Source organism: Tachypleus tridentatus, chromosome 8, assembly GCF_004210375.1.
Source record: "Tachypleus tridentatus isolate NWPU-2018 chromosome 8, ASM421037v1, whole genome shotgun sequence".
NCBI classification, from domain to species: domain Eukaryota; kingdom Metazoa; phylum Arthropoda; class Merostomata; order Xiphosura; family Limulidae; genus Tachypleus; species Tachypleus tridentatus.
In genome coordinates this window covers 87,096,084-87,109,028 of record NC_134832.1, presented here as the reverse complement: position 1 = coordinate 87,109,028, position 12,945 = coordinate 87,096,084, and the positions used below count along the sequence as shown (strand labels likewise).

At 28.1% G+C, this 12,945-nt stretch overlaps 1 protein-coding gene across 1 annotated transcript in view; it reads right to left on the bottom strand.

The window, feature by feature from the left end:
* Positions 1-688: 688 nt before the first annotated feature.
* The window catches only part of Srp54k (signal recognition particle 54k), a 33,926-nt gene continuing 21,669 nt past the window's right edge, over positions 689-12,945 (bottom strand). The window contains exons 10-15 of the mRNA XM_076449960.1: positions 12,541-12,627; positions 11,335-11,408; positions 8,538-8,646; positions 5,451-5,621; positions 4,551-4,646; positions 689-3,017 (exon numbers count right to left, since the gene is read on the bottom strand). Of these exons, the coding sequence (XP_076306075.1) occupies positions 2,932-3,017; positions 4,551-4,646; positions 5,451-5,621; positions 8,538-8,646; positions 11,335-11,408; positions 12,541-12,627 (623 nt within the window). The 3' untranslated portion in view covers positions 689-2,931. The remainder of the gene's footprint in view (positions 3,018-4,550; positions 4,647-5,450; positions 5,622-8,537; positions 8,647-11,334; positions 11,409-12,540; positions 12,628-12,945) is intronic.

Sequence of the window (12,945 nt, the reverse complement as noted above, 5' to 3'; positions counted from 1 at the left end):
TATAGTACACTGACCACCAAGAGTTAGTGAAGTATGCATGCATTTTGCACTAACATAAATGAATGGGAAAATGGTTATGATGAAAAAAATAACACCTGTAGTGGGCTTGGTAATATTTCAGTTTTTAAACATTATCAGCCTAATTATGGTACTTCATGAAACATACATAAATATAACTGAAAATATTTTAGTTCAAATCACTCCTTATTATAGAATTCCTAGTCTCTTTTACTTTATTATATATTGAGCATGCCCTTACTCAAAATAGTGAGTTATTTGCATAAAAAAGACAGAAGAGACTTAATAAAACTTGGCAATTTATATGTTGCACAGTGTTATTTATTTCAATATTAAACCATCTTGGAAAAACCAAATCCATGGATCATTTTAAGACAGTCAATAAACCTAGTTATAGGAATTTGTCATTAAAGAAATGGATGGCAGCTGGTATGATTCATGGTAATTTCATATAAATTGCCACAAACCTTAAAACAGTTAGCTTGTATTTCACCATAACAATTACATACGATGTTCTGCAATGGAAATCTGTCTTTATTACTGATGTATATAAATTAAAGAATATTACCTTTACCTAGGATGAATGTTCCATCATGACATATTTTTAAGTTTTAAATACAGATAACTTTCCATTGGACTATGAATAAAATTCTAAAAAAAATGACAAAAGTTTCTATTCTGTACAATCTTTATCTTTAATTTTTCATCCAAAATGTACACAGTTTCAGATATAATAGAATTTAACATTTAAAAAAAAAACACCTTTATGAAAATTTACCTTGTTTTAACTTCTTTATACAAGTATTGGTTACTTTCACTTCTTAAAAACTAAATATAAAGTGGCAAAATTAATCTAGGTATCAAAAGCATTGGTGTTTTCACATTTTACATTTTAGAAATTGATGTTAAATTCTGCAACAAATAATACAAAGTACACTTCTTGTTAACTTTGTACTTAGTCATATTAATGGTTACTGTTGCATGAAGAAATAGTTAAAATACATTATCAGGATGAGATGTAAGCTTTTATACTAATGACAGATTATTAAGTTTTATAATTCATTACTGATACTGCATACCCCTTCCCCCAGTCAAAGTCACACTTAAGTAATCTATGTGGCTACAAGAGAACATGGTCACTTTCTGTAATATGATTATTAAGCAGTGTTTCTAGATTTTAAAATAACAATTAATAAAATAAATAAGTGTTGAAATCTGAAAAAAAATTTTAAATGTTCATTTTTGAGAATTAAATTTTCACAGAAAATGTAAATTAAGATACTTTAATGGCATCATATATACTTGAAACATCTGTTAAGATTACTTGAAATTATAAACTTTCTAATAGCAATATCAAGCATTTTTGAATACCAAACTTAATTACAGGGACTGTAAATGCATTGATCAATACATAGGTCATCCTGTGATAGCATAATGTCACTGATTTCAATTGCATTTAAGTCAGTAATTCACAGCAAGGAAGCCAAATTATGTAAAATACAATTGTGATGCAAAAAGAATATACATATGGAGAATCATGCATTTAATAACACTTCATTAACTGTAAAACATGTAACTATAGAAAAATTTAGTATTACAGCTTATTTTGTCTATTAAGCAATTCACATGCCATTTCGATCCTTTGAAAATTAATTTGTTTTTGTTGTAAAATCTAGACTACGTAAACTTAAAATCACCACTATTTGTATAACTGCTTATTTCCTCCTTTAAAACAAAGTAACTTTGATATTAGAGACAGTAAGTAAAGTGATAGTAGTCTCTGTAGATATAATGCAGTAAGTTGTTGTAAAACTTCACAGATATCCTCAGTATCTTACTATACTTTATGATACAAAAAAGATTAACCCATTGTATGGCAAATTCCTGACTTGCAGACTATCCTGTTTCAATATAAAGAAAATGTCTATTTATTTATTACTATATTCTTCAGCTTAAATTCTACACAAAGCTACATTCATAATGTAAGCTGATGTTAGCATAAAAATCAGTTATCTTTAAGTCTAATGTATAAACAGTTTACAATTACACTACATTTTTCTTCAGTGAAGTCTTTTTAGTGATAAATGTATAATTATACTCTTATTTCTTTCCACAGTATTGTGTTAAGTTAGTTCACTAGAAAAAATATACAATTTTAATTTTTGCCTAACAATCTCTACAGTTAACCAGCAAGGCAAAACAAAATATTTAAACTCTTTCTATAAAAGGCAAATTTTAAGTTAAATTAGGTATATATATACTTTTATTACACACCTAATGTCTGAATTTCTACTAATTCTCCAAGGAATCCATTTGAAATATCTACTACAGCAGTTAATAATCACACAATTTCTTAACTGCAAGGAACTATAGTTTTTTATTCAAAAACCATAAAAAAAGAAAAATTTGTAGCACTGATTTTCTTTAACATTCAATTCAATTTGAATTTTATGTAGGGAAAAGAATTGGTCAACTCCATATTATTCTACATGGATATATACATGAAATTAAGTTCAGAAAAAAGGCAGTTCATCATTGAAATTTCTACAATCAAATATGCAAATAAAAAATTACATCTTACAAAATCCCAATTTAAGTTCATCTTCTAAATCTATGAAAGAGAAAAATAAAAGATGTGATGGAAAGTCTCCATCTTCCTTTGTAAAGCACCATCTTCTATAAAATGAAACCACCTTTGACATCATCACTTAACTTCAGAATAAAATAAAACTTAACCATCAGATAGAAATGTATCCTGTATGCTGCATCAGAAATGAAAACTTGGCATGATAAAAGGGGGAGGTGGGAGTTTGGAATGATAGGTGTTTTTAATAGTTTCTGTTTGTAGCACTGATAGCAACGACCAGCTCAAACTTATTTCCCAGTTTCAAATAAACTTGCCATTCATTCCTGTCACTTGTTACCCATCAAATGGCCGAGGTTACCTGAGGCAGCACCCTGAAGTTGTCTCATCATATTTTGGAGTCCTGACATACCACCTGGTGTTAAAAAAGCAAAACAAAACAAGGTTTTAAAAATGTCTTCCAAAGAAAATAAACTATTACTTTTTTTTACATCTTTTATTCATTTACTTAACAGAACATACTCATAAATGATAAAATTTACTCTAAACATTAAAGTTATTTGCCTAGAAAATAAAAAAAAAACTTTAGAAAGTATGTGGAGATAAGATTTTTATATTGATATATTATTATCAATCAATGTTAGAGTATGAGCTATATTATTAAGACTCTCTTAATCACATTGTGAGAAAACTACTTAACTATCAAAAATGACTTACTATGTTTCTGAAAATCAAAGGTTCTAAATTATTCAGTAAACACAAACACTACAAACTAAATTATTCAAGAATGAAGCCCATAAAGAAAACTATCAATTTGATCTGAGAAATGAAGTTTTAGTTTTCAATTGGTAAATATCCTTGTGAAGATGATGGCTAACATTTGTCAATAAAATCCAAAGGAAATGCAATATTACACAATTTTTTTAGCAAAAGTGATGTAACTAGTCAATAAATATCTTAGCTATAAAATTACAATATTGGACAAAGTGTGTGTATGTATGGGTCTAAATATATTTATAATGGTATAATATAAGGATATTCACAAAATATAAAGTTAAAAACACCACAATATGGTTTCTTTAAATTTTAATTGAATCAGTAAAAACCAACAAATAATTTAGCTTAATAAATTAAATTTGAGAAGTAACTAATATATATTATACTCAGAGCTAACTAAACTTGCAAGCTAAACATATGTACTGGTGTTACTTTAAAACTAAGTGAACTGAGAACCTATAGAAAAATTTACAACTGAAGTAAATATTCAATAATTAATTTGTGTTCTTATTAATACTCATAGTAAAATTATTATTCACAATTATGAGGATTCAAACAGTTTCACGTGAATAGAAAAACTGACATACCATTTACATAGTTAACTTGCAAGTTATACTTGTTTTTTACTAAAAAAAATAAAATCATTGTATGAAACACTGGAGAGTCATACTGACAAGGTCAAACTTCATATATTCAGTGTCTTAAGCTTTATGAACTTAGCTAAACACATTTGAATACTTGCATTAACAACCATTAAGAATTTCATCAGCTAAGAAAACTTTCTATTTGTAGATCTAACTGCAAAAAGTATTCACTAAACTACAGTAAATCCAGCAGTATTGGAAAAAGGAATTCACTAAACTACAGAATATTCAGCAGTACATAAAAAAGGAAATTCACTAAACTACAGAACATCCAGCAGTAACAGAGAAAGGAATGGTTGAACATTAAATTTATGTATAAATTCCTGAATTTGGTACCAAAAAATTGCAATCAGATATTTTTAATCATAAAAGAAATATAAAAAAAAAATTAAAACAATTGTTTAAGAAACTGAAAATTTAATAGCTGTTTCAGATATTTTGCACGTATATTGTTACATACCTTTAGAGTGGCTTTATAATAATACAAACTATTTAGGACTGTGTTAAAATAACTTTTATTATCTTACCCATTTGTTGCAAAACCTTAGGATCAATCATCTTTGCCATATGTTGGTTCAGTTTTGCCATTTGTGCTGGGTTCACATTCTTTCCCATATCACCACCTAAGAAAGAGGATGTTGTTGTACTCTTAAAAACAACATAATCCGTAATATTTATAACCTTTAAAATACATTTATACATGTTCAATTTTATTTATCTCCTTACCAAAATTTCACAAATCAAAAATTAATGGTTTTTATTTAATTATTAACATTAACCATTTAACACCTCCACCTGTATATTTACACATGCTAGACATCATCTCAAAATTAATATTTACACCATCAAGAAAATCAAATCAAAATGAAGTAGTGTTAAAATCAGCAAATCCAAACCTGTGATAACTGACATTTAAATGAACCACACAAGCTCCCATGTGTACCAGCTGCAGTGAATGGATTAAAACATTTTTCAACAAAGAAAATCCCTAATTATTGCATCACTTTACAATGCTCTTTAAAATTTAGTTAATGCATGAGGTGTAAAATTGAATATCTTTAGGTCAAGGGAATATGACTATTGAAGTTGGGGAACTAAATTCCTAGAAAATTAAACAGAATGATAAAGGTAAACCTAGAAGCTGATATCGCATTAAAATTTACCAATTTGTTCTTAACTTGAAACCTTCTAATGAGTCAAAGTTCTGTCTTCAAATTAACATATGTGAATAAAGCTCATTACACTACACAAAATTAACTTCTTTCAAACAATATTAGTATATTTAATTTAGCTTATCAATGGATTTGGTGGTCATTTTGTAAAAGACTACTTAAAATTAAACTTTAAAACAGACACTGCTTATTATATGAGACAGGTACTAAGAATTATAAAAATTCTAGAAATAAATCTTCTAGATTTAACATTACCTTTAAAAAGACCTTTAATGCCTCCCATCTTCTTCACCATAGCAGCAAATTTTGTGTATTGGGATAAGAGTTCTTGCACTTCTCGTGATGTAACACCAGCACCTCGTGCAACACGGGTCACCCGTCCAGACTGCCTGGAAAACAACTTGGCTCCTTCTCTGTGGTCTAGTTCTGAATAATAAGTTTGTTGAAAGTTAAAGAACAGGATGCTACTGTTCCAACATAACAAAGATTCAAATCTAGCTTTTATTCCAAATTTACAGTATAAAATACATGTCATAAATAATTTGTACACAATCTATTTAAAAACAAATATCAAATATCTAACACAACTTTATAATGTCCAAAAATATTTAAACTACTCACAAAAAAAACTCAAAACAATCGTTCTTCTTCAAGATGTGAAAACATGTACTAGAAATAAAATATATAGTCAAAATTATACAAAGGTCTTACAAATTTGTGTACATTAAGTATTTACCCTATAACTTTCAATACAGCATGTGTAACTTCACAAAACTTTTGAAAGACTTTTATTAAAGAGTACAAGTTTTTGTACACAAAAAAATCAGATTTTTTAATGTAATATTTTTAGTAAAGATTTGTTTGTAAAAATACTCAGTCTGTTTGGTTACTAGTCTGAATGCAAAGCAATTTCATGTTATGATTAAAAAAAACTCTTCACTGTCCCAAAAATTTCAAATATTATTTGTGTAATCTCTAAAACCTCCTAAGTATGGTTCAAATGTTTGTTTATTGTAAGACTTTATATTTTATGTTATTTTCTATACTCTATGTGGGTTTTGTTAATCTACCTTGTAACTATCATAACAAAAACAAGGAATAAAAAAAATGTATGTTCTATTTCGTGCTAAAATACCTACATATTATAATACAAAAATACAAATATTTAGTCAAAGTGCTTAAGTCTGATAATATTATACATTTCTATAGATTTATTTTTACTGTATTGTGTATATGTTTTCATTTAGTAAAGCCACCTCAGGCCATCTGATGAATCTTACCAAAGGAAATCGAATGCCTGATTTTATTTTATTATACTAACCTTCTAGTCATGTGTAGCTAACATTGAACAACTCGCATTGACGCAGTGTACTAATCCAATAATATAAAACTGACATAGTCTTGGCTGTGTTTTAGTAGACAAGTATTATGTATTATACAGTATCATTTAAATTATTATACATTATATATGTATATAGATTATTACTATTTGGAAACAAGTTATAAAACTTGTTTTTCTTAAAATACAGAACAATAAATAAAGAAGTAAAGCAAACAATTACCTCTTCTAGCTACAACCATTGAGCTCAGTTGCTGCTGGACACAGGTTGCAAAGCCTTTTAAAATTTCACACGTGGAGGATATCATACAAAATTTTTTTAGGTTTTATATATACAGATGAATAACAAAAAACAAAAAACATAACTAAGTGCATTGATACCACAGAATTCCACTATAATTTATCAAGTTTAGTAGCTACGCTGTATTTAGATCTAAAACAGTACGAAACTTCAAGCAGACTAAAGACACAACCTACCTCCTTAACATCTTGTATCAAAACAAAGCAGTAGCCCTTTCACAGATTAAAATGGTGGAGAAAACCACTAGGGGGATATTCTGAGTTGTTGATTGGGTATTCATGTCATATACTGTTGTAAGAGTATATTTAAAAAAAAGAAAGAAAGAGTTGGACACCTCCATTGTGTTTGATTCAGTACACAAGTCATATCCAGCAAAATAAAAATATATGAGGTTCTTCTTTTATACTCTAGCTTGTCAATAGTGGTAATTTGAGTTCCTAATTTGTACAAAACTATAGACTTAGTATCTTGACATCACAGATATCTATTTTAACAGTGTTGTATTCAACATATCACATGACTAGCAAAAATCTACATTTAGGTGTGTTCTTTTAATACACTCATATACAGTATTACAGTGTGAATTATAATCTACAATTTGATTCCAAACCTACTGACATAAATTCATAAAATAGTAGTTCATCAACATTTTGACTGTAAATCAACAAATGCAATGGCATCATTTGACCTGTGACCCATTGCTAAAGGATTAATACTAGATATAAACAATCTTATAACACCAAATTGTTGTTTTTATTTAATTAGACACTCAATGTTTCACATAGCAGCTTCTTCAGGAGTGTTTGCTAAAACACAAACCAAAACTGATGGAACAAAGCTCCAAATGGTTTAAATAATAAATTATATTAAAATCTATGAGGCGCACCTGTAAACCATGCTTTGGACACATTAAGGAGTAAATCTTGTTCTTGAAGGAAAAGTATTGTTGAAATAATTAATTGCTACTTGTAGTAAAGAAAAGATCTTTCAACATTACAGAGCAAAATAACAAAAACATAGGTTAAAAAATAATAATAAAATAATTAAACTTAGCTGCTTTCTTTGTCATTTTTTGTATCAATAGTTTTGATCTGTGTTTTGGTGAATGCTCCTGAACATGCTGTAAAGTGAAATGTTGAGTGTCTAATTAAATAAAAACAACTATCTGCTGTTTATAAGGTCATTTATTTATAGTATTAATATGGCTTCTATAAACCAATATGAACTATGGAAATTAAATAATAATGGAACATATTGTCTAGTAAATGATAGTCCTACATTTGCTGAATAGCCTTGACTTATCAATGTGACCTATAGGTAACAGTTCTGACTATTTTAATTAGCTTTCATATATCAGTGCAGTAAAGTTAGCAATACTTAAGTCTTAAGTTATTCAAGAGTTACTCTGTTGACAAAGTCATCGCCATTCTAATCAACAGAACTGAATAAAGTGCATATTATCAAAGTCCACACATATTAATGTTTTTAAAATTTTACTAATAAATAAAAAATCTATTGAATATACTCCAGGTATACTTACAGTTTCCCAAAAATCTAAATATTTTTGTAACACAATACATTAATACCTACTATGTGGATGAAAATAATAATGAAAATATATTTTATATTTTATACTTAACACATACACAAGAAACTGATACTATTTAGTTTATTCAGGTAGCAAAACACATTGAATAATTACCCTGGTCATTCATACTATCCATTATGGTCATTAATTTCTTCAGCCGAGACATGGACTCTTGCTCGTTTCCTTTTGTCATAAAGTCACTACTAAACCCAGGAATCATACCCTAGAAACCAATGAAATAGAATGATGATACTTTCCCCAAAACACCAGAAGTTATTTTTTGTGTAATGTGTCTAAGTATTAAATCAAATGAAATGAACAAAATTTGGTGTTCATATAGGTTTTTGTTCAGGATAGTATACAGGTAAATCTGATCAATAAAAACTAAGATGTGGCAAAAGAAACATAGAAAATCTTAGTTTTTCTTGAACTGTGTGAAGAAACAAAGAAGCAGAAAAAAATATACATTGAACATTACATCTAAAACAAAATCCAAGTATAACTTTTAAGGCTTACAAACTCAATATACTGAAGCTGTGAGATATGCTGTCAGGTTTCTGAGCTTACTTCTAAAATGAATTACATATTTGAAGAAAGATTATCAGGTTACCCACTATTTATATATTCAGCCTTAAGTATGGTTTAAAGAGACAGTTAAAGTATTTATATTTTTGTCTTTCTTTGTCAAGAGCATGCAGTAAATATTTTGATGAAATATTCAGTTATTTGTGACTGGCATGGCTTAGACAAGGCAGTTATAATGAGCATAACTCAAAGTATATAAACAAAGGTCTCATTTAGAAATTTAGTAATATCAGTAATCACAATAAATTTATTAAAAAATTTACTTAAAATTTTATTTTGAGCAATTCGTGACAATAGTTCAAGTAAAATGAAAAAATTCCTTCATTCTTTAACTGTAGACAGCAATAACACAAAGTTCCTAGTTGTTTTAGCAACTGGAGCAAACAACTCAATGTCAATAACAAAGTATAAATTTTAAAAGCAAAAACATTTTATAATTGGTACTGGGTCCTATAAAGGATGCTGATAAGTTTATTGCTGAATATTTTAAAACAGTTGAGGTTTCATATATTTTATTCTCTTATGTTTCAACAACAGAGGATATTATCAATATTCCTAACTATGAGCACTCTTTGTGAAATATTGGAATTGACCAAAATCACATAGAAATTAGCCACTTATTGATATTTGATAATTAAAAAACTGAGACACTAAAACAGATATAAGTACCAGAGCTTTTCATGGTTTTGAACGAGGTCAAAAATCATGGCATCTTTTTTTTTTCATTTTTTTGTAGAACAATATATAGTGGAAAGGTGACTGAGGATTGGTAAGTTGCTAATGTTCGTTTCATTTTTCAAGGGAATGAAAAGTGTTGCACTAGAAAGTATAGGTTAATTAATTTCACTTCTGCAATGGTAAAAACTGCATACAAACTAGTAGTAAAGTTAACAAAATTGTGTGTATGATGACATGCTCATAAAAGTAATTATTTCTCAATACAAATAACTATTAAGGCTTCATTTGGAATACAATGTACAATTCTGGTCTACTTATCTAAGAAAGGAAATTTACTTTAACTGGAAAGGGTTCACAAATGAACAAATAAGACAGGTTAAGAGTTCTCAACTTATTTTCCTTTAAAAAAAGAAGGGTAACAAATGATCTTATTGAAAATTAAAGGATTATCCATAGTATAAAATCCTCCGATTTCTTTGTGCTACATTTTGAAGATAAAAGAACAACAGTACATAAGATTAAGATATCCCAAAAAGAAAATTTAAGCTCCAATCTAAAGTGTTTTATTTTTATAACAAGATTGATTCATGGAATTAATTGCAACTGCCAGCAGTTTACAGGAATATAAAAGGAAAATCAATGATTTTGTCAAAACTTAAGAGTGTCAAATTTTTATTTTTGTCAAGGGTGTGTGGGTGAAATGGTCCTTTGTTGTCCAAAGATTATGTAATTTTTAAGGATGATTAGAATATATTTATTTGTTTTGAATTTTGCACAGAGCTACATGAGGTCTTTCTGCACCCGCCATCCCTAATTTAGCAGTAAAGGAGTAGAGGGAAAGCAGCTGATCACCATCGTCCACTACCAACTCTTGGGCTAATCTTTTACCAATGAATATTAGGATTGACCATCACATAATAATGTTCCCATGGCCAAAAGGGTGAGCATTTTTGGTGAGATTGGGGCTTCATTACGATAGTTTTAAATTAACAGCAAATAGTTTTAAAATAGCATCTGAAAGTAAAAATAAACCTGTTACATTTTACAGTAAAATACAAGTATCATACAGTTAAATAAATAATGGTAATATTTTGCCAAACCAGAAATTTCTCATGAGCAGTGTCAGTTTGATATTAGAAACATGTAAGCTAGCTGTGATTCTGTGCATGCTTCCATGAGTAACAATATTAATATATTTCAAAATAATGAAAAAAATATTTTCCAAGGCATTTTCAGAAACAAATTTGTAACTTTACAATACCTTGTTTTAACATATATAACTACATTAAGTTAAAATAGCTGAACACAGACAAACAATTCAAACAAGCAGATAGGTGCTGCATCATACAATTGTGCCCACATATTTGGCTTTTTTCAAAAGAACAAAAACAATGTATCAGAAGAGTTTTCTTCAAAAAGAAAGAGATAAAAACTTCAGGCTCTAAAGACTACGTGTGAAATATTTTTCAACAGTCAGTATTTAGGGTTGATTACTAAAACTTGTATAATATGTTTAACTAGTTTTTGAGTAAGTTTAATTGGACCAAAAAGTTAACTCACCATAAAATACCTTATTATACTTGAGTGTTTGATAACAAAAGTGTATTTACTATTTTTTCCCCAAAATAACCTTAACTAAATAACTCACCATGATCTGGCTAAATGGGCCCATCTTCATAATATTTTGAAACTGTTCATACATATCTCTGAGAGTAAATTCACCTGAAAACCAACATCAACATTCTATACGACCGTAAAACCTTTTTTTGTCCAAAGTACTAAAATTTAATGTTGCTCTTGCTACAGCAGTCATTGTAAAGAACTGAACAAAAAATTAGTTTATTCTATGTCTAATATAGCAGTAAGTATTGAGATTAGCAAAATTGATAGAACTTTTGTGTAATTTTTTTTTTTAGTTACAAGGAACCCTGTAACTAACAGAGTAATGAACAAACATATAACTTGGTGCATAAATACTTTAAAAATATTTTTTTTAATGTCAAAAGAACATTAAAATCTTTGAGTTAATATACATTGTATACTACTCATTACAGTTTATACTTTCCATAATTCACAACCTAAATCTTCTATTAAAAACTAAGTTTACTTCCAGTAACATCAACAAGTTTAAATGACAAATTCTTTCAAACAAGCATAAAATATTAAAGTTACCTTTTTAAATACTTGAAGCACTTTTAAATCAATACAAGAATCTCACATACACACAAAACCACTTTTTTAAAATCACAAACTGGAACTAAATAACTAAACAGGACATACATCAATTGTATAATAAAGTTCTTAGATATATTTAAAATAATATCAAGTCAATGGCCTTCTATCCAACAAAGGTAACCCTATACATGGTTCTCTTAACTTAGAACTTAATTTAAATCTTTTTGGGAAAGTTAAAAGCAAGACAGAGAGAGAGAGTACTATGACTTTGATAGAAACCTAAAAAAGGAAGTATTTGGACAAATTATAATATAATCTTAAGATATCATACAAAATATACAAATTCCTGCATCTTAATTTCAAAAACAGAATTTTGTAATAAGACATAAAATTTTGAAATTCTGTTTCTTATAGTTTGCAAATTGCTATAAAAACCCTGAAACATTCATTTTGTAAAAACTACCTAGGAATAAGCATTTTAACTAATTCAGAAAGCAACCTAACAATATGCATAGTGACTTTGATAAACAGCTCTTAGAAGAAAAATTACAAATAATTTCATTTTTATATTTTTTTATAACTCCACCTTCAAATTAATAAATATACACTGCATTTCCAAAAACTGTGACATACAAGTTAGAAATTAAACCTACAATTCTCAGAATTAAGTCACCCATACCTTGTTTTAGTTTTTCTATTAGCTCTTCATTATCATCTAGTTTCAGTTCATTGACTTTGTCAATTAGCCCCTCAATATCTCCCATACCTAGTGGAACACTGATAAAATTAATTTTCAGAAAGTACGTAAAATTATTTCAATCAAAACAATATAAGAATATATATTTGCACAGGAATATTTGCACAAGAATTCATCAAACCTAAAAAGCTATCAATATAAACATATAATCCTTTGGTTAATAAAATCACCTTATACTTTAAAAAAGTAGCTCAACTTTGAATTATTCCAACCAATGGAATTCATTATCAAGTATAAAAAACAAAACACTTTATACTTTCCTTTTACAAGTGTTTGGGTAGGAGATATCTTATAACTGGACTTGAATGCACTAATTTGATATGTAAA